The sequence below is a fragment of the Pleurodeles waltl genome, chromosome 7 (assembly GCF_031143425.1).
Source record: "Pleurodeles waltl isolate 20211129_DDA chromosome 7, aPleWal1.hap1.20221129, whole genome shotgun sequence".
In the NCBI taxonomy this organism is placed as follows: domain Eukaryota; kingdom Metazoa; phylum Chordata; class Amphibia; order Caudata; family Salamandridae; genus Pleurodeles; species Pleurodeles waltl.
Genome location: NC_090446.1, coordinates 1,465,535,267 through 1,465,556,439, shown reverse-complemented (window position 1 = coordinate 1,465,556,439; position 21,173 = coordinate 1,465,535,267). Strand labels below are relative to the sequence as shown.

The 21,173-nt window shown below is 46.2% G+C and overlaps 1 protein-coding gene across 3 annotated transcripts in view; it reads left to right on the top strand.

The window, feature by feature from the left end:
• The window catches only part of LOC138246503 (retroviral integration site protein Fli-1 homolog), a 203,702-nt gene that overhangs the window by 104,750 nt on the left and 77,779 nt on the right, over positions 1–21,173 (top strand). For 2 of the 3 annotated variants that reach the window (XM_069201152.1, XM_069201153.1), the window contains exons 2-3: positions 13,862–14,064; positions 18,768–18,925. In XM_069201152.1, coding sequence (XP_069057253.1) covers positions 13,862–14,064; positions 18,768–18,925 — 361 coding nt within the window. The remainder of the gene's footprint in view (positions 1–13,861; positions 14,065–18,767; positions 18,926–21,173) is intronic. The other variant, XM_069201154.1, reaches the window with a different exon arrangement.

Genomic DNA, 21,173 nt, shown 5'->3' with positions numbered 1-21,173 from the left:
TGAACTGTTGTACTTTCAAATTAGTAGAGTGTTCCTAAAGCGGCTGAGATTTCTGAGAGGACTATATCCTGCCCGTGCTCCATTTGTCAGCAAGTAAAGGACTATCATTGACACTATACTGACAAAAATTTTGATAAACAGTGCTTATTAAAGATTTCTTGGGTGCGTTTTGTAGACAAGGGAATAAATCGGAGTTTACAGGTAAAACTGGAAGCCAACACCTTACTAAAAAATTAACTCTAATCTGCAAGTATTTAAAAAAAATCGATGGGGTAGATCATAAAGAGTTTGCAACACTCAAAAGTACGAAAGCCATTTAGGCCATAAAGATGTCCTAAGCACACAACCCCAAGGATAGCCCAGACTTTATAGATGTCATCTTGGAAGATAGCCGGAAGCACAGGGTTATCCCATAGGCACATATCTGAGTGGATGAGTGGTAAAGAATATTTGAAAGAAATCTTGCACCATATGTATATTATATCTTTTATAAACTTAAATCTAACCCGCTTAAAATAGTTGGGGCCCCCAAGTCTCAAGAAAAGCAGTCTGCAATCTGGTCCTAGCGCAAAAGGATAGCTAAAAGCAATACGGTCCTGGATGTGAACTGTCAATAACACACAAAGACGCCCAGCAAAAGTCACCCAATAATACATCTTAAAATCGGGAGCTGAAATCCCCCTTGATTATAGGGAAGTTTGATAAGCCAAATTGCCCGCCTGGCCTGTCTGTATCCCCAGATAAAACAACTAATAATACCTTCAAATTGTTTGAAACAAGTATTTGGGACACGCAGAGTAATTGCACGAAATAGGTATAAGAATTTTGGTAGGATATTCATTTTAATGATGTTACTCCGACCTACAATACTGATAGCTATATGATTCTAGCCTTTTAGTTTCATTACAACAGCTCATAAGCGAGGCTCATAGTTGATCTTAAAAATGTGTTCCACCCGTGATATAAGCTGTACCCCTAAGTATGTAGCCAAAGGGGTGACCCCAAATATTGAAGTTTCAAACTGAAAATTAAGAAGAACCTGGGTTTTAGCTAAATTTAATTTGTAGCCAGGAAATGCACCAAATGTTTTAGCTTCATCGTTGATGCAATCTAGGGCAGTAGTAAATTGCAACATCAATGGTGTAGGCTGTGAACTTGAGTTCACCTCCCTGAGAGATGAGCGGTTGGAGGAAGTTATTATGATATACAGAACGCAAGTATGGTTCTAAGTACAATGCAAATAATAAGGGGAAGAGTGGGCACCCCTGCCTGGTACCACAGTAGAGCCTGAAGGGAGCAGATACAATCCCAGCATAAGCCAGTTGGACGCAGGACTTTTACAAAAAAGCCTGCAGCCTTTTGCAAAAAACGCCCACTCAGACCAAAAGCAGCCATCGATACCCAGAGGCTTTCCCATACGACGCAATCAAACGCCTTCTCTGCGTCCAAAAGTATCATTGCCATATTAATACCAGTTTTCTCAGCAATATCAAAGGCCGCAATTGCGGTATTAACATGCGCAGTAGTGTCATGCCCCGGGAGGAAACCATGCTGATAATGGGACACTAAGCCAGACATAAGAGGAGCCAGCTGAACTGCTAAGATTTTTGCAAATATTTTAGCATCTGCATTAATAAGCGATAGGACCCACGCTCCTCTGGTGGCTTGCCTTACTTTAGAAAGATAACTATCTGCATAATATTCCAGGAGGAGAGAACCTCCCCACTGACCCCAATGTAATGAGTATCTTTGATAAAGAGTGGTAAAATATTTTTCATAAAGGCCTTACAGACTTCTGGGGGCACGGCATCATCACCTGCATCTTTATCAGAGAGTAGTACTGCTATAGCTTGATTAATCTTGCTTACAGTAATATCTTCCTGAAGAGCCGAGACAGACATCTCTCCAGGAATGGAAATATTACAGCCCTGGAGATAGAGCTTCAACCCTAGCTCATCTATGTCCCGCAGGGACCGTATGGAGCCCAATAGAAAGCTAAATATAGTCCCGCAGTTGCCTGTGGATGTGTTTACACAGAGCTGTTGTCACCTTTAATAGAGTGGACACTGCACGTAGATTGCCTATCTGCAATTTAGCGTGCCAATACTCGCCCGACTTGCTCAACATACTCATGTTGAAGAGAATGATATCTGGCCGCGTTCCTCTCCTTCAATTCCATCCCCATCTTGGCTCGATTTTCAATCAAAGAAAGATACTGTTTCCGTTGGTTAGAGCCCCCTTTGCTTGACTGACTGACGGAGTATCCTTAATTTGATTAACTTGTCTCTATTCTGAGGCAAGATAAACTGCTGAGTGATGCCCCAAACAAAAGCCTTCATTGAGCCTCAAACGACGAATGGGGGAGCCATGCTCATGTTGATTTGAACAAACTCCGCTAGTTCTTTAGCAACAGTCAAGACATACTCAGAATCCATAAGTAGGTGACGAGGACAAGAGAGCCAGCATCTCTGACTTCTTTCCACCTGAAGCTGGGAAGATACCAACATAGGCGTCAACAAACGCCAGATCAATCCTAGAGTACAGTTTATGCAGGACTGAGTAATACGTATATCCTGGGACTAATATAGGTGGAGAGCCCTCCATGCATCCTTCAAATAGTGTAGGCAGGCCATTTCTACTATAGCAGCCCTAGTTTTAACCATTCATGGGAAGGCCCTGTGATTACTCAAATCCAGACCATAATTCATTACACAGTGAAATCCCCCAAGGCAAAAAGCTCACTCGATCACTCCAATAACTCGAGGGTCAGGCCATTTATAACATCTGGATCATCAACACTGGGGCCATGGATCATGCAGAATACATATTTTATGCCAAATAACGTAAGCTGTGCAATTACCCATTGGCCCCTAAGGTCAGCAGCGTTTTTTAATACTTTGTAATCTAATATTTTGTCCCCCAACATGGCTACACCCCAGATACAGACAGACTGGGAAATGCAAGCAATTAAGTTGTATCCAAACTGTCTGAAATTTGATCTGTCCCTGTAAGCTTAGTGTGTCTCAGTTAAAAAGAGAAAGTGGCTTATACATTTGAATGTCCTCTCCGACTAGCTGGCGTTTACTGGGTGAATTTAAACCACACACATTCCAACACATACACTTAAATACGCCCATTATACACATCCCAAGATTTCTGACCTAATAGAGAGCCATCTTGGATCCAGAGAGGCCCCCTCACAATGCAAAAAACAGAAAAAATACAGGATATTACAATACCGTTTGATGATTTGACAATTTTTCTCACCCGAAAGACCCCTTCCCGACCCTACCCATCCACCCCCCAGCAGCCAACCCGTGCCCCCTGATGCTGGCTTAATGAATCAGCCCCATCCCAAAGTGGTCGATAACCCTGACAGCCCGGAGAGCCGGTGCACCCCAACCCCCTGCCTGTCACCAGCCGCACCATCCATGGTTAAAAAACAAGAAAGAAAGAGAAAAAATATGCATAGAAGAGAGTAAGAGAGCCAGAGGCTAAAGAACAAATATCAGATAACTGGCTCTTAGACTGGACAAGATCGGCATATCCTCAATCCCCATTAGATAAGAAGAGCTATCAGCTTTGTGAGAGATTCAACCCTTTATGATAGACAGAGTCTGTGCAGCATCTTGCTCTGTAAGACAGATTCGCCTTTGACCATTCTTGATGACTTTAAGGCTTGCCGGTTATTGCAGAAAGGGCTGAGCACCCGCAGCTTTTAGTGGATCTATAAATTGGCGCAATTTCCAGCGCCTATCCATTGTAGATTTACAATGATCTGAGCGAGCTGAAATTGACACGGAGTCGATCATTACAGGTGCTGCGGGGCAAGCTTTAATGTAGATGGCTTTTCTCAGTATGAAGTTTCTAATAAAAATAAGAATGGGGCAAGAATGTCCAGAAGTGTTACTGGTGCTCAGAGCATCCAATTTATTAGGACGATTAGTGGGGAGCTGATGCGCCCTCTGGATTTGCCAAGTTCCAATCATACAGCTCTGGGAAAGTTTTTCTGAATAGCTGCATACTAAACTGACGGGGATAATCCCCCTCTTTCCCTTCCAGTATGCCAAATATGTGAAGATTGTTCCGTCTTTGCCAATTTTCCAAGTCCTCCATCTTAAGTTGCATAGAGTCTAAATGGACTTCCCAGCTGCTGTTCCTGTGTCTTCTATATGTGAAACGCGCTGCTGGAGTTCAACCATATCAGTACTGGGGGATGCCACCTTACTGGTTAATTCAGCCAAAGAGTGCTAAATAGTTGCAGTATCAGCTCTAGCTTGAGCTTAGTATTGACGTCCCTCTTCCTGCTGAAATTGCAATGTCCGCAGAATAGTAAAAAGTGATGGTTCCTGCTTGGTGGCTACCGGAGATGAATCAGATAGGGCAGCTGAGGAAGAGCTGTCAGGGAGGGCGTCACCAGGAAAATCGGCACTAGATTCAGATGGATCGAAGTTTTTTGGACTACTGGAGGTAGAGGAGGGTAACCTGCTCAGCTGATGCTTGCCCATTTTGATAGGATCCTTAGAAAGGGCAGTAGATAGGCGTGGGATTAAAGCTTTCACATCTCCCTTAGACATCACCCAATCCCATAGTGGACTGCCTGTAGATGAGTTACACCATGTCTGGACACTTCTTGAGGCTTCCTCATATAATCTTGGCCGCTTTTAAGCAACAGTTTTGACTGTCTGGTAGAAATAGCGGCAGCTGATTCAGAATCCACTACAAGCTCATTTGCTATAATCAATGTTGGACTCCCTTTACTATGTATCGGCGATGCATTTCCCTCAATAGCTCCGGCGACGATGTTGCCCCTTACCGAAGTTTCTAAGAGATCGGTGTTGCCAGATAGAGCTGCGGCCATCAACGTGTCAGTAATCAGGAGATCGCCCACAGGGGCTAATGTATCCGTTGTGTGTGCCTACAGAATAGAAGCAATGGAGGCAGACTGAAGAAGTTTGAGGATCAGGCACCTGACTAAAAATGCGTCTGCACCAACCGACTGCAGCAATACTCCTTTGGCCCCTTTAGAGTCTTACTTTCTCACTTCAGCCCTGGCTTTTGTCACATTAGCAGCCCCCTGGTGCCACGGTGAGCGCTTGTCCTGGACGGCGCCATTACAAAGCGGTTCAACAGCAAGCAGTTGCTTATGCCGTCACTGAGTGTCCTGGGTCTGCTGAGGAACGCTGTTACTGGCAAGTCACGACTCTCCCACTTTAGCACTTGCCACATGCTTCCCTGTAAAAATTCCTGAGAAAGCCGCAGCCAAATGTAGAAGAGTCAATATCACCGATATTGGACAGTTCAGGGCAGGCCGCGGCACTCCGCAGCGCTTGGCAGTGCAGCTGACATCAGGCACGAGAATAGCAGTGGGAGGAGCGCTCAGTGGCGAGATTAACCCACCATCTTCCCTAGCCTCAGAACCTAAAATTATTTAGGATTAAAGGAGGTTGATATTATGCTGTTTATATTTTTTCAGCCTTTGCTTTCACATAGAACTGACAATATGGCTCCAGGCCAGGGGTGAAAGGGTGCACCTTGGCTTGAGGTGGAAATAGATCCTTGCTCCAGGCATGAAGTCCAGTGTGTCATGAGATGGCACTGTTCCACCCAGGGGCTCATTGATAGAGCAGAGATAAGATGATCACCCAGTATGTTGCTGGAGAGTTTTAATTAATTCCAGGTAATTGGGTTATTCACACAAGGCTTTACTGACAAGCAACCACTGGTGTAATAATTGTAGTGAGGCAACAAACTGATTGGTAATCTGAATCATATAAGGTCACCTTAGGAAACCTCCCAGCCTCATTGATCCTTAGTTGCCGGGACAACAAAGCCTTTATTCTATTCTCTTCTTCCATCCTTATCCCTGGTCCCCATTTGACAATATGGAATGCTTACAATGAGTATGCTTTACGTATTAAACTAAAACCAACCTTAAAAATGTAAATATGTGCTGCCCTTTTTCAGGCAACGACTTGAACAATGTCTTATTGACACTGACCACTGGAAGACACAATTTAATGGGCTGGTCAACGAGTAATGCACATTGTTTTGCAGGGGGTGCAGTGCAGGGATAGGATGGTTTGTGTGATGTGAGTCAGCATCAGTAGGTTGTCAGACAGCCACAATCTGAATGTTCCTTCATTTCCATAACATTAGCACCTAAGCTCCAAAGTGCAGTCTGTTGTCACTGTCGAGATGGGCAAGAAATGAGGCTGATTCATCTTTTTGAGAAAAGCAATGTGGGGGAAAATGTGCCAAAGGCAGCACCTCGTGTAAAAGGTTTTAGGTTGAGGAAGGATCATGGGTGATATTTGGTTCAGGTGATATTTGGTTCACTTTTCACATGACAGTATTTTAGTTTTTGAGGGATTTTGTTTGGGGTGTCTATCTAGAATCCATTGGTCAGTTCCTTGAAGGCATTTTACAATGGGACAGATAATGTTCAACAAGGCCATAACGTCAAGAAGCAGACAAAGGTGAACAGAGGGTCAGTGGTGGAACCCTGCGGTAGCCGGCTACATTTTGGGCGGTTCCCAGGAGAAGGAATGCTTTGGCATTGTGAGTGATCATTTAGTGAGGCAGGAAGTGATCCATTTCAGCCAAGTTCCTTGAACAGCCATGTTTTCAAGTCTCAGTAGGAGACGAAGGTGACAAACAGTATCAGAGGATCAAGTGGGAGATGCACCATGGCGGCAGTGGGGATGTTATAATCTTCCCAAACTTGGACCTAGCTGCAGAGGTGCTAGGGTACCCACTTCTGAGAAACTCGGCCATCAGGAGCAAGCTTTCCGGACTTAAGGGGCCCAGTTGCAGATAGGCTGTTGGAACCCATCCCCCTGAAACTCCATCACTAAGAGAAAACTTCTCATACTCAAGAGACCTAGCTAAAGAGGGCCTGGTGGCACTCACCCCTAAGAATCTCTGCCACTGGGTGCGAGCTTCCCAGACTCAAGGAGCACGAATGTAGAAGGCCTGCCAGCTCACAGCCCTAAGAAACTCCTTCACTAGGAACAAGCTTTCTGGACTCAAGGGTCCCATCTGTAGAGGGGCTGAGGGCTGGCCTGACCAAGCTTCGCAGACTCAAAGGCCCAGCTGCGTATTGACTGGGGCCACTAGCCCCTGGAAACTCCACTGCTGGGTGCATGCTTCCCAGCATCAAGAAACCCAGTGGCAGAGAGGTTGGGGACACCTGCCTATGAAAACGTCACTGAAAAGAGAATTTGCCCTTTACCCAAGGGGACATTTTGTGGAGAGGTTGCAGCTACCTGCTCCCAGAAACTTCACTGCCGGGTACAAGGTCCCCAGACTCACGGGCACGCTGCAGAGGGGCTGGGTGTGCAAGCCCCCTGAGAAAATCTTCCTCAGCCCAAATGCGCAGGAAAGTCCACCACCAGGTGTAAGATTCACAGACTCAAGGGGCCAAGCTGCAGAGGCCTTGGAGTTGTTCACCCCCGGAAAGTCTACTTCCAGGGGTAAGCTTCCCAGATTCAAAGAGACCAGCTGTGGAGGTGCTCGTGGTGCCTGTCCCCAGAAAGTCTGCCATCAGGCGCAAGCTTCTCAAACTCAACAGGACTAGGGTGGACGAACTGATAGTGCCTCCCTCCCAGAAACTTTACAGCCATTAGCAAACTTCTTGGACTTAAAGGATCCAGATGCGGTCGGGCTGGTGGACCCCACCCCAGGAAACTCTACCACTGGGTGCAAGCTTCCAAGACTTATGTGGCCTGGTGGCAGAGAGGTTTGTGCGCCCTCCCTTGGAAGCTTCACCACTAGAAGCAAGCTTCCAGGCCTCAAGGGGTCCGGCTGCAGACTCTGGGGGCTGCGGCGGAAGGGCTGAGAGCGAGTGAGCAAGCTTCCTGGACTCAAGGTGCCCTGTGTGGACAGGCTGGCGGTACCAGCTCCTAGAAACTCCTTCACTGACAGCAAGCTTCCTGGCTCAAGGGATTGACTGCTGACGTGCTGGCAGTGCCTGGCCCTGGAATCTATGCCGCTTAGCACAAGCTTCCCAGACTCATAGGACTCAACAGCTGAGGGGCTGGAGGTGCCTGCTCCCAGAAACTCTGTCACCAGGAGCAAGCTTCCCAGCCTCACGGGGCCCAGCTTTGGAAGGTTTTGTGTGTCCTCGTCCCAGTGGGAACAAGCTTCCAGGACCCAGGCGATCCGGCTGCAGAGGGATTTCTGAAGCCTTCCTCCAAGAAACTCCTTCGGTGGGTGCAAGCTTTCCAGAATCAAGGGGCCCAGTGCAGAGGCTGCTGGCACCTATTCGGGAATCTCTGACGCCAATTTGAAGGTTCCAAGACACAAGCAGCCCAGTTTTGGAGGGACTGGTAGGGGTTTTTTCACCCTTATCCAGAAACTGCCCCACCGGAAGCAAGCTTCCTGGACTCAATGGGCCTTCCTGGGGAGGGGCTCGTGCCACCCACCTGGTATACCATCACGAAGCAAAGCTTCACAGACTAAAGAGGACAGGCTGTTTTGGCCTTGCAGCTGAGCCACTCTGTGTACTGTCAAAGGCTGTGAATAACAGATGCCAGGCACCTGCCAAGAGTGGGGCGCTGGGCCTGTCAAGATGCCAGGCCCTGCATACCTCCATCTCAGCCTGTGACTGAAGGTTGTCCGCAACGTGGGTGGAAGGGGCACAGAGGGTGGAGTGAAGGGTTCACAGCCAGTGGCCACCTGTTGACGTGGGTGCTCCGGGCCTTGCTATGAGGCCCTGCGGTCTCCACTTCTGAGTGCAGCTGAAGGAGTACACGGTGTAAAACTAGCTGTTGGCATAGGCTTGAGAAAAGCTTCTGCCCACACAATGCCTGTTAGAGTTAGTACACAGGAACTTACCATAAAAACATGATATGTAGACAGCCCTTGTGTGATATGTCTACAAGTCTGTAATGGTTAAGCAGTCTACACTAGTGTACTACAGAGACCTCACCTGTCCCCTTCTAGCCACATTCAACATGTGTGCGGATGTGTGAGGTGCAAAAACTAAATAAATTCACTTAAACACGAAATGATAAACTATAGTTATAGTTAGATTTGCTCATCATCATGTAACATATATTTAAAAAAAAACAAAAAACTGAAATGCATTGGAAAAAAAACATAGTAGTTATGGTTACAAAACAAAATCTAAAAACAGTGAAAAAAACCAATAATCTCGGGGTACAGACTAAAGGCCGCGTGCACCTGCTGTCGGTGGTTAAACATGTTCATTCTTGAAGCAAGGCTGTTGCCGGCCGCCCTTGAGTGAAGCCTACTGATCTGAGCGGATGCCATGGAGTGCAGTTAAACCCAAGAGCCACAGTGCAGAGTCGGGATGTCTTCGCTGCGGACGGCCGGCTGCAGGAGTCTGTTGAAGACTTTGCTTCACTGCAGATAGCTCACAGATGCACACTGCAGGAGTGAGCATCTCAGAGATGCTCCGGGTGGACTATAAACGAGACCTAAGGGTAACTTGAGCTCTGCACAGTTGTTGACTGTAGTGTGTTTTTAACCCAGTCCACAGGGTTGTTCATTGGTCCTGGGTGTAGGTGCAAAGCCATTACCTATATTTGCTGCACTTTGCAAAGGTTAAGTGCAATTTGGATTGGTTGGTCACCAATGACTTGGCAGGTGGCTGGTCTGATGGCTCATTCCAACTGCACATTGGAAATGGAAGAGTGGTCGGCCTCTATGCGCTTTCACAGTGTGGGTTACATGCTCTGCATGTCAGTACATGACACATGCGCTGCACCTGTGGTTTGCCGACTTGCACCCTTCTCCTTACCCAGGCGGCACTGTGGTGTCTGTTTCATACTTGTTAACAGTGGTAGGACAAGAGGGCCAGGATAATCACAACAGGGGCATGGCCACACATGCACGATTCCACCCCCAGTGATGCCACTGCTTCCAGGCCCACCTCACTGGAGGGGTCATTATTCCGAATATCCCACGCCTTCTGAGGACCCCAAACTTGTGCTTCAACTTTTATTTATAGATTTTAAAGCAAACCTGCCTTACTTCTTAATGATAATGCAGCTCATCTCTCCAACATCACTAGACGGCGACATTGCTGTCTCTTTCCCTGGAGGACATATTGCTTTAAACTTTAAAGTCCCACTTCAGTTGGCTGTCCCAGGCCACACAATAGCTTCTGTGTGGCGTCTTACTATGCATTACCTGTAATGTCTAAAAACAAGATAAATCATTACAAAGAAAAGGATGAGATTTGAGACAGGAATATGTGTATACAGAAGTTTCAAATTGTAAACAATGAGGTCAGCTATACCCATTGGTTCTTCTGGAGTTTCAAAGCGCCATAGAAGGGCAGTTAGATGTGGAATTTGGGGAGATGGAGATGATGTTGTGTAAGTGAAACTCAATAGGATGAGGGTTTGGAATAGAGTTATTCTGTGACAGGATTTGAATGCTGAGAAGGGAGAAGGCACATCTTGGTGCAGAATGAGTAGACAATGAGTTGTCTCTTGTTAGACGCACAAAGGTATACAGTGATATGACTTCACAAAGTATGCACCAGGCATGACAAAATTGCTTTGCCTTGATTGGCCCGCTTCACTATGCATCAGGAATGCTAAAGGGGAAGGGCATCTCAGCAGACACACCCACAGGTTTATGCAAAGTCTGTTCTACCAAGATTAACACATCTAAAGCGTCTGCCCCCTTTGCTGTTGTCATGCATAGAAAGTTGTCTTGGAAGGGGATGCTTTCAGTAGAAATCCTATGCTGGACAGTGAAAGGTTTTTCTGCACCATGATGCAAGGCGGAGCGTAAGGCCGCCTGTTAGTCTAGTTTTAGTAAAGATTGCCTGTGCTGTGTTTTCTTCTTTCATTGCGGCACAGATAATTTGGATACTGCGCCCCCTGAAAATCTGTAAACATAGTCCAAAGTGCAGCGTAGATAACAGTTGAGGCTATGGGCCAGATGTATCAAAGGGTTTTACCCATTCTGTGTCTATGGGAAATAGTGTTCATACATATGGCCCTATATTCTTTAGTAAGTGATATCAAGATGCGCAAAATACAGCAATTGGTTTGTGTGGGTTCAGAAAAAAAAGAACCCCCAAAAAAAGCACAAAGACATTTAAAAACCTTATTAATAGAATTATTTGTAACATTTCTGCTAGATAGAATTGATTTGAAGTATGTACTGACCAGCCAACATCAGCCAATGTTATAACATTTTTTGAAGGGTAAGAGGTGTTTATAATGTTTCTAGATGGTAACTACAAGCGTAGAAGAGGAGAGAGTTAGGGCCTGATGTATCAAAGGGTTTTACACAATCTTTGTCTATTTAGTATATTAGGGCCTTAGCTCAGAGACTTAGGAAGCTCTTTCTGAATATTTAACACAACTCAACCCAATATGACTACTTGTACGTCAGAGGGTGCAGTGTATGATGAAACTGAGCTTGACCTCCTCCACAAAGGCAGTAGCAAAGAATATGAAAGATAGAGAGAGATGCTTATTTGGCATGATTACTAATTATAGCTTGATGAGGTGTCTCCTCTTCAATATGGCTGCCACATTTGTTGTGATGCTTTCATTATACATTTTGGAGAACAGGAAGTGTCAGAGTCTATGTCTCAATCAGTGAGATCTTTGAAGGAGTTCCCCTGCTTGCTAGTCTGGGTTAGCGATCACTGTTCTGTGCCAATGTCATCACAGAACTATCAGTGTAACTGATGCTCATCCTGACAGCCTTTTAAGAGCCTAAATTCTATTGGGGACTACTGGACATCACTGGGTATCTAGGTTTCTCATGTAAGAACTCTGGGGCTTTCGACAATGGCTCATCCCTGAGCTAAGTACATGGTTGATGCAGAGGGTTGAAAAACACTCTAGAGCATTCACAGCAGACTTGCACTGGTGCAGAAATCACTTACAGATTTTATAGTATTGTGATTGTTTTTGGCAAATGATAGGAAAAGTGGTCTAGATCTTGAGCATGGCCATTTAGTCCAGCAAGATATCTCTTGCATCTCTTAGGTGCCCAAGTCCAAATAGAAGCTCTAAATTTCTTCACCCTCAGTGGTCCATCACCAATGCAATGCAGCTGAATACTCGTCATTGTGGCCAAATGTTCCATCATCGGGTCAAACTCCCCCAGGATTTCTGATAGTTAGATGGGCAGTTAGATACAAATTTAATCAGGTAGTTCCTGATAGTTCCCTTTCTACTAATTCTTCCAAATACAATGTGTCACTCCTCAAGGCCAACATCCTATCCTGCCTGGACCACAACAATGTCCTTTACAGCAAGCTCCCATCAGGGTCCGCAGAGACACTACCAACTATCCAAAAGTGAATGGCCTTGCACGTTTCATTCTTAAACACTAGGACCCATTCACTCTGCCTTGAAATGTGTTCATTGACTTCCGCTAGGGCACTCACACAATGCAAGATACCATGCACTACATACCAGGAGACAAAGGGCCTGATTACAACTTTGGAGGAGGTGTTTATCCGTCCCAAAAGTGACGGTAAAGTGACGGTGATACCACCAGCCGTATTACGAGTTCCATAGGATATAATGGACTCGGAATACGGCTGGTGGTATATCCGTCACTTTACCGTCACTTTTGGGACGGATTAACACCTCCTCCAAAGTTGTAATCAGGCCCAAAGTCCAGTAAATGGACAATTACTGTCCCCAGACCAAAAAATCTAGAACCCACTTTTAAGCTGAAGCAGAAGACGTTCCCACTTCAGCAGAAGTAGCAAGAAAGAAGACAAAGTGATATCAGCAACTCTTTATTGTAAAGGGAATCTGGTGTCCTGGGCTCAAGGAAGAGCCTGGTCCCTTTTTGAATCCATTCTTCAACTAATGTAACTGTGTAGATATGTAGAATTAATGTCTGTCATAGATGTTTCCAAAACATCTATTTGTCACTGTTCTTGATTTATTAATTGGGACAACTTTATTCTTGGGCTCAGAGGACTCTCAGATGCCCACTGCACATACACCGGTTGTTATTAAACTCCTGTCATGTTGTATGCAAGTATAAATTCACATGTAGTCTACAACTTTCCTGGAGAAATCTCTTCTGCCATGCATAGTTTAATTTAATAAGTTGGAAGTAAATTCATTTGGGTTGATTTGGTGAAATCCATCACATTGTTGTACGGTTTGTCTAGAGTTTATTTTATTTTGCTATAGTAGGAAAAGCACATGTAAATCAATTTCTTAAATTCTACCTCTTTGGGCAACATGTGCTTCACTCAACTAGGGAGAAACACCTTGAAAATTTAAGGCATGGGTGATCTTTAGAAAACAATTCTGATATTCATTTAAATTACGTATTTTAGAAATTTCTCATTTCTTTTAATTATGGTTTTCGGCTTTACTAGTTGTGTATGCCAGTATCTGTTTTCTGTTGCGTACCAGTGCACTAGTAAATGTCATGAATTTCAGGTGTTTTTGTCCTATCAAGGTCATTAGAATAGATCTGTATTGTTTGTTAAATGGAGCTTTCATTAGGTGATACCTTGCTAGAGGTGTGGTATTGGGAAACAAAAGCTCCATGCAGGACCTTTAACCGCACAAAGAGGGACCCTACAGAAAACACATACCAATATTATGTCAACCTTCTCACATGATTCAATATTACCCTAAAAAAGATATAACTTCTATCACCAGGAGCATTCGTCACCATCCTGCAATAATCAATTCTATCTTCAACTAACATCTAACCACATCACCTGTACCAATGATGATATCCACTACTAAATATTGATCAGTACAACCCAAAACAAAGACCTAAACCATTAAACAATGGTTAAAACACTGTGTTATTTTCATCAATACTGTTATTGACCACTATTGTAACCATGTCACCCTTCATCCTGTGCTTTCTTTGTTGGCAGGAGGCTTTGTCGGTCGTAAGTGAAGACCAGTCAATTTTCGATCAGACCTATGGCGCTCAACACCTCATGAAAACAGAGATGACATCAGCCGAGGAATACAACCAAACAGCCAAAGATAACTCAGAAGCAGACCAGGAGTGGGTCACGCACAACAGCCGCGGACATATTGTGAAGCGGGAGAACGACCACATCAACAGCACTAGGTGAGAGGTTCTTCTTGTGTTGAGCATCTTCAAAATGTTCAGACCTCAGCAGTGCAAGACTTCTGAAACAGTACTCCCTCTCCAGCCCTTCCCAAAAACTATTTATTGCCCTTAGCGCCTCTCTCCACCTCCTTCAGATACCGCTCCAAACTATTTGCGAACAACAAAAGCTGCTTGTAAGGAGGATTCCTTGGGTTTCTACAAAAGGTGCTAAATTCAGTGCATAATCTGTGACCATTTCCAGCATCAGAGATTATTGCAGTGAGCCTGCAGTTTATGAGGCAGAGGCTTTCCTATCACTAACATGCCATTCTCAGCACCTAAGTCTAATGCAGCGTGCTGCATCTTTCAGTCAAAGAGCTGCTATATCTCCCCCAACCCAGTTCAAGACCAGAGTCTGAGGCAGAGTGTCTGCATCTTAGAATAAACTAGCTTCTGTATCTCTACCAACCCTGTTCAAGGCGAGATTGTGATGCGGAGTGTCTGCATCTTAGAGACAGAGAGCTTCTGTATCTCTCAGTTGCGGCATACAAAAGGGGTGGGGTGGTGCCTCACGGGAGGTGGCAGAGGGTGGAGAAATTAAATTTAAAATAAAAAACAAAACCACTTACCTCCGTCGCTGCTCCATCCTCTCCTCTGCAGGCACAGGCTCCCATCCCACCCCTCACCAATCCTGACGCTGCTCAGAGCAGTGTTAGGATTGGATGGGAGCGCCCAGCCAGGGCGCTCCCAGGAACACTGGGAGCCTCTGCAGGCTCTCTCCAGCCCGCCAACTGTGTTGCCGTGGAGAGAGCCCACGGCGCATGTGTGTTTGGCCAGTCCAACGCGGTCGGCCAAACACACATGCGCTTTGAGGGGGAGTGCTTAGCACTCCCCCTCACTGCTAGCCACCCCTGAGGCCTAGCCCCTTTTCCCAAAAAACGATAATAAACAAAGTTTTTTTTGGGGGGGAAAGGTTTGCAGCTGTCGCTGCTGGCGGGAGTGTGACGCTGTTCCGCCCTTCTGGAGGAGCCGCCCTGGTATCTCTACCAACCCAGTTCAAGACCAGAGTCTGAGGCAGAGTGCCCTCACTCCTGAGTGACAGGAGCTTCTCTGTCCCTGAGAAAGAAATGCTACCCCCCTGCATACTGCAGTGCGCCTTCAGACTCTGAGAATGAGAGCTCCCTAGTGCTGATCAACCATCTGCAAGCCATGGTCTGATGTAGTATCTGCAGAAGCAGAATACCTCTCTATAATAACCAGTACTCGGCATCAGAGTCTAAAGCAATGTCGGCCCAACTCAGAGAGAGAAGTGTCTATATCTCTAACCATTCCCAGCATCAGGGTCTAGTGCAGTGTGTCTGCACACCTAGTGCAGTGTGTCTGCACACCTCAGAGACAAAAAGCTTCTGCATCTCTAAACCTTCCCAGCATCAGGGTCTAGTGCAGTGTGTCTGCACACGTCGGAGACGGAGAGATTCTCTGTCCCTAACCATCCCAAGCATCAGGGTCTAGTGCAGTGTGTCTGCACACGTCGGAGACGGAGAGATTCTCTGTCCCTAACCATCCCAAGCATCAGGGTCTAGTGCAGTGTGTCTGCACACCTAGTGCAGTGTGTCTGCACACCTCAGAGACAAAAAGCTTCTGCATCTCTAAACCTTCCCAGCATCAGGGTCTAGTGCAGTGTGTCTGCACACGTCGGAGACGGAGAGATTCTCTGTCCCTAACCATCCCAAGCATCAGGGTCTAGTGCAGTGTGTCTGCACACCTAGTGCAGTGTGTCTGCACACCTCAGAGACAAAAAGCTTCTGCATCTCTAAACCTTCCCAGCATCAGGGTCTAGTGCAGTGTGTCTGCACACCTCGGAGACTGAGAGATTCTCTGTCTCTAACCATTCCCAGCACCAGGGTCTAGTGCAGTGTGTCTGCACACCTAGTGCAGTGTGTCTGCACACCTAGTGCAGTGTGTCTGCACACGTCGGAGACGGAGAGATTCTCTGTCCCTAACCATCCCAAGCATCAGGGTCTAGTGCAGTGTGTCTGCACACGTCGGAGACGGAGAGATTCTCTGTCCCTAACCATCCCAAGCATCAGGGTCTAGTGCAGTGTGTCTGCACACCTAGTGCAGTGTGTCTGCACACCTCAGAGACAAAAAGCTTCTGCATCTCTAAACCTTCCCAGCATCAGGGTCTAGTGCAGTGTGTCTGCACACGTCGGAGACGGAGAGATTCTCTGTCCCTAACCATCCCAAGCATCAGGGTCTAGTGCAGTGTGTCTGCACACCTAGTGCAGTGTGTCTGCACACCTCAGAGACAAAAAGCTTCTGCATCTCTAAACCTTCCCAGCATCAGGGTCTAGTGCAGTGTGTCTGCACACCTCGGAGACTGAGAGATTCTCTGTCTCTAACCATTCCCAGCATCAGGGTCGAGTGCAGTGTGTCTGCACACACCTCGAAGATAGAGAGATTCTCTGTCTCTAACCATTCCCAGCATCAGGGTCGAGTGCAGTGTGTCTGCACACGTCGGAGACGGAGAGATTCTCTGTCCCTAACCATCCCAAGCATCAGGGTCTAGTGCAGTGTGTCTGCACACCTAGTGCAGTGTGTCTGCACACCTCAGAGACAAAAAGCTTCTGCATCTCTAAACCTTCCCAGCATCAGGGTCTAGTGCAGTGTGTCTGCACACGTCGGAGACGGAGAGATTCTCTGTCCCTAACCATCCCAAGCATCAGGGTCTAGTGCAGTGTGTCTGCACACCTAGTGCAGTGTGTCTGCACACCTCAGAGACAAAAAGCTTCTGCATCTCTAAACCTTCCCAGCATCAGGGTCTAGTGCAGTGTGTCTGCACACGTCGGAGACGGAGAGATTCTCTGTCCCTAACCATCCCAAGCATCAGGGTCTAGTGCAGTGTGTCTGCACACCTAGTGCAGTGTGTCTGCACACCTCAGAGACAAAAAGCTTCTGCATCTCTAAACCTTCCCAGCATCAGGGTCTAGTGCAGTGTGTCTGCACACCTCGGAGACTGAGAGATTCTCTGTCTCTAACCATTCCCAGCATCAGGGTCGAGTGCAGTGTGTCTGCACACACCTCGAAGATAGAGAGATTCTCTGTCTCTAACCATCCCAAGCATCAGGATCTAGTGCAGTGTGTCTGCACACCTAGTGCAGTGTGTCTGCACACCTCGGAGACTGAGAGATTCTACGTCTCTAACCATCCCAAGCATCAGGGTCTAGTGCAGTGTGTCTGCACACCTCGGAGACTGAGAGATTCTCTGTCCCTAACCATCCCAAGCATCAGGGTCTAGTGCAGTGTGTCTGCACACCTAGTGCAGTGTGTCTGCACACCTCGGAGACAAAAAGCTTCTGCATCTCTAAACCTTCCCAGCACCAGGGTCTAGTGCAGTGTGTCTGCACACCTCGGAGACTGAGAGATTCTCTGTCTCTAACCATTCCCACCATCAGGGTCGAGTGCAGTGTGTCTGCACACACCTCGGAGACGGAGAGATTCTCTGTCTCTAACCATCCCAAGCATCAGGATCTAGTGCAGTGTGTCTGCACACCTAGTGCAGTGTGTCTGCACACCTCGGAGACTGAGAGATTCTACGTCTCTAACCATCCCAAGCATCAGGGTCTAGTGCAGTGTGTCTGCACACCTCGGAGACTGAGAGATTCTCTGTCTCTAACCATTCCCAGCATCAGGGTCGAGTGCAGTGTGTCTGCACACACCTCGAAGATAGAGAGATTCTCTGTCTCTAACCATCCCAAGCATCAGGATCTAGTGCAGTGTGTCTGCACACCTAGTGCAGTGTGTCTGCACACCTCGGAGACTGAGAGATTCTACGTCTCTAACCATCCCAAGCATCAGGGTCTAGTGCAGTGTGTCTGCACACCTCAGAGATAGGGAACTTATTTCTCACTAAAAAACCCAACTCAGACCCAGAATCTAGCGTGCTTTGACTGTGTAGTTCAGAACTTGTGAGAAGAGCCCCATGTGGAGAGGGAAATCCAGAGACAATTGCTCCTTACCAAGCCTGATCTACAGGTGAGTGCTAAAGGGAACATCTCTGATTTGTGAATTAAGTTTTAAATCCTCCCTCGAGGGATAATCCTCCAGCTGAGAATCTGCAGCAGATGTACCTTTGCCAAACTATCCCTCTGGTGGAGGACATTTGGCCAGTACACGAGAGAAGAAGCTTCCAACATTTAGCATTTACTGCACAAATCAAAGGAATTTCGTTACAACCCAATTTATAAGTGGGCACAAAGTGTCCCCAGATGGGGGCAACAAAAGTAGGAGAGGTAGAGGGGGCATTATGACGCAGGCCCCATGGTTTCCAGACCCCCCCTTCTCCTTCAGCAACAATTATTTATAGGTTTGTAACTTTAAGTATGCCTGTCGCCTTTATTAATAATAAGGTACCTTGTGTGGCCAGACCACTCGTTGGCATCAGATGCCCTGTTTACTTTTCCCGTTATGTAAATTTTTTAATACTTAGAAATAGTTGCTACTTATCAAACCTGGCCAAAACAGAAAAAAACACCAGGTGTGCCCTGCGTTTTGGCCCCAGACCTCGTACTAGCTTCTGAACTCATGCCCCCTCCATACCCATGGTACGGTTCCTAGAGCCTTGACCTATATTGCAACAAAGTGGACGGACTGCTTTGGACACTTCAGCACAGACCCCTCAGCTAACTGTTCAGCACTCTCTTCTCTCTCTCGTACTAAAGACAGCCCTCCATTCCCTGTAGTGCACCTCGACGGAGTAAGGTGACAAGCAACACAGAGGTCTCCCACGTGACGTACCAACCAAGCTATGTCGAGCCACGGCCCATCACTCCCACCAACACCAGCCACACTGAGGAGAAAAGGGTCATTGTACCGGCAGGTGAGTGCCTGTGTCCATCCTTGGATTCTGTTCAATTTTAGCGCCTCGCTGCATATCAACGGGTCCCAGGCCCAGCTCGTCCAGTGCTGCTGCATCACTCTTGCTCCTGTCTTCTCCTTGTCTTCCCCCCCATTTTTGAGTGTCTTCTCCTTGCTTTTCCCTTGTTCTTGCTGCTCTCTTCTTGCTTATCCCACAGTTTTTGTTTGCCTTCTCATTGCTTTTCTCTCGTTTTTATTGCTTTCTCCTTGCTCCTTCCCCCATTTTTGCTCCTGTATTCTCCTTGTTGTTTCAGCGCCTTGAGACTGTCATGGATGATTTGCCGTGATTTATAAATCCTTGATTGATTGGTTGAACTCTAGTGACCACTAATTGCTGCATGGCAAGGCCAATATGCAAGTGTGACAATATGAAGAAGATTTTGTCATCAGCAGCTTTATGTCAGTGTTAGTGCACTGCCATGGCTGCCGCTCCATGATAGGGTTCGATCATGATTGCAGGTCAATGCAATTGTACAACCATGGCTGTGGATCAGCGGTGGGATTCATGGAAGTTGCCAGCTGTAGCTACTCAGTGTTGGTGTTATGTTGGCTGCTAGTCGGTGCTTGTGCCTAATTATACTGTTGTTCATTATTAGTCAAGTGAGATTGCAGATTACTGTATCTAGGTTGCCGATCAGTGCTAGTGTTTAATTGCCGATTCTGGTGAGTGCTTGTATGCAGCCATGATCAAAGGTTCATGTTAGTGTCCAAACAAGGCTGTTATGCCCTGTTGGACCAGGCCCTTTTTGCAGGTTCATCCCCAAACCTTTTGCCTCCTTCCTCCTATTTTGTCTGACCTGATTTTGTTGGCTTTAGGACTCTGGGCACTTTACCACTGCTAACCACTGTTAAAGTGCACACGCTCTCTGTCTAAATTGAATTGGTGATTGGCTTATCCGTGTTTGGCATATTTGATTTACCAGTAAGTCCCTAGTAAAGTGCACCAGACATGCCCAGGGCCTGTAAATTGAATGCTAATAGTGGGCCTTTAGCACTGATTGTGCCACCCACATGAGTAGCCCTGTAAACATGTCTCAGACTTGCCATTGTAGTGTCTGTGTGTGCAGTTTTAAACTGCTATGTCGACCTGGTAAGTGCCCCCTTTTAGTACACGTAAGGCACCCCTAAGGTAGGCCCTAGGGAGCCCCATGTGCAGGGTGCAGTGTATTTAAAAGGTAGGGCATGTACTGGTGTGTTTAACATGTCCTGATAGTGAAATACTGCTAAACTCTGTTTTCACTACTGCAAGGCCTATCTCTCCCATAGGTTAACATGGGGATTACCTTTAAATATATTTTACGTGCAATTTCCCATTGGGAGCAGATAGAGATTTGGAGTTTGGGGTCTCTGAACTCACAATTTAAAAAGACATCTTTTACATATTTATTTATTTATTTTTGGCATTTTTAACGCCTGCTAGGTGCAGACATTTAAAGAGGTTCCCATTGTGTTCAATGGGCTTCTGGGTGGGCCTCTGGGTGCTTTGCAGGGTTAGGGTCAAAATTTGTGATGCTAATCCTTGAAAGTGCGGACTAGCATAAAAAATGATGAAGCTAGTGCCCCTGATTAACACCATGGTGCACCGTATTTTAAATACAGCGCACACATGGTGGCCTTAGGGGCGCTAAGGGGCACAAGAAAAGTGACGCTGGACTATGTGCAATGCCACTTTTCATAAATCTGGGCCATTGTGTTTAGCACACAAGTGCCCTAATAACAAATATGACAACATTGTTGTTGTGTTTTCTAAAGAATGGATTTAAATTGTTTTAATAATTGGATTGTTTTCTAGCACTAATTCATGTTTCTTTACTTTTCTTTTCTTCCACCCTAATGTTATTTTTTAAACTGGTGCCTCTCTAATAAATAATTAAACAATACCACACTTAATTTTGAAGGGTAGCATGTGCAGTGCTATTTGCCCCAGGACTCAGTTCTAGTCAGCAGCCTGGAGGCTGCATTTTGAGGTCACGAGAGCCGGAGCAAAGTCAACCAGATTGACTTGTAAGATAGAGGCGCAAAAGAATCTTTGTTAGGAAAAACATTAAAGGTAGAAGTTAACTAAGAGGCCTTATTGTGTGAGTGAGGGAGAACATTTAGAAGTTGCTGATTAAAGCCTGCTTATATCTAACTGCCTACTTCAGTGTAGTATTCATGTTTCATTCTATGCAGTAGGGTTTTACTGTATCTTACTTCTTTATTGACACAAT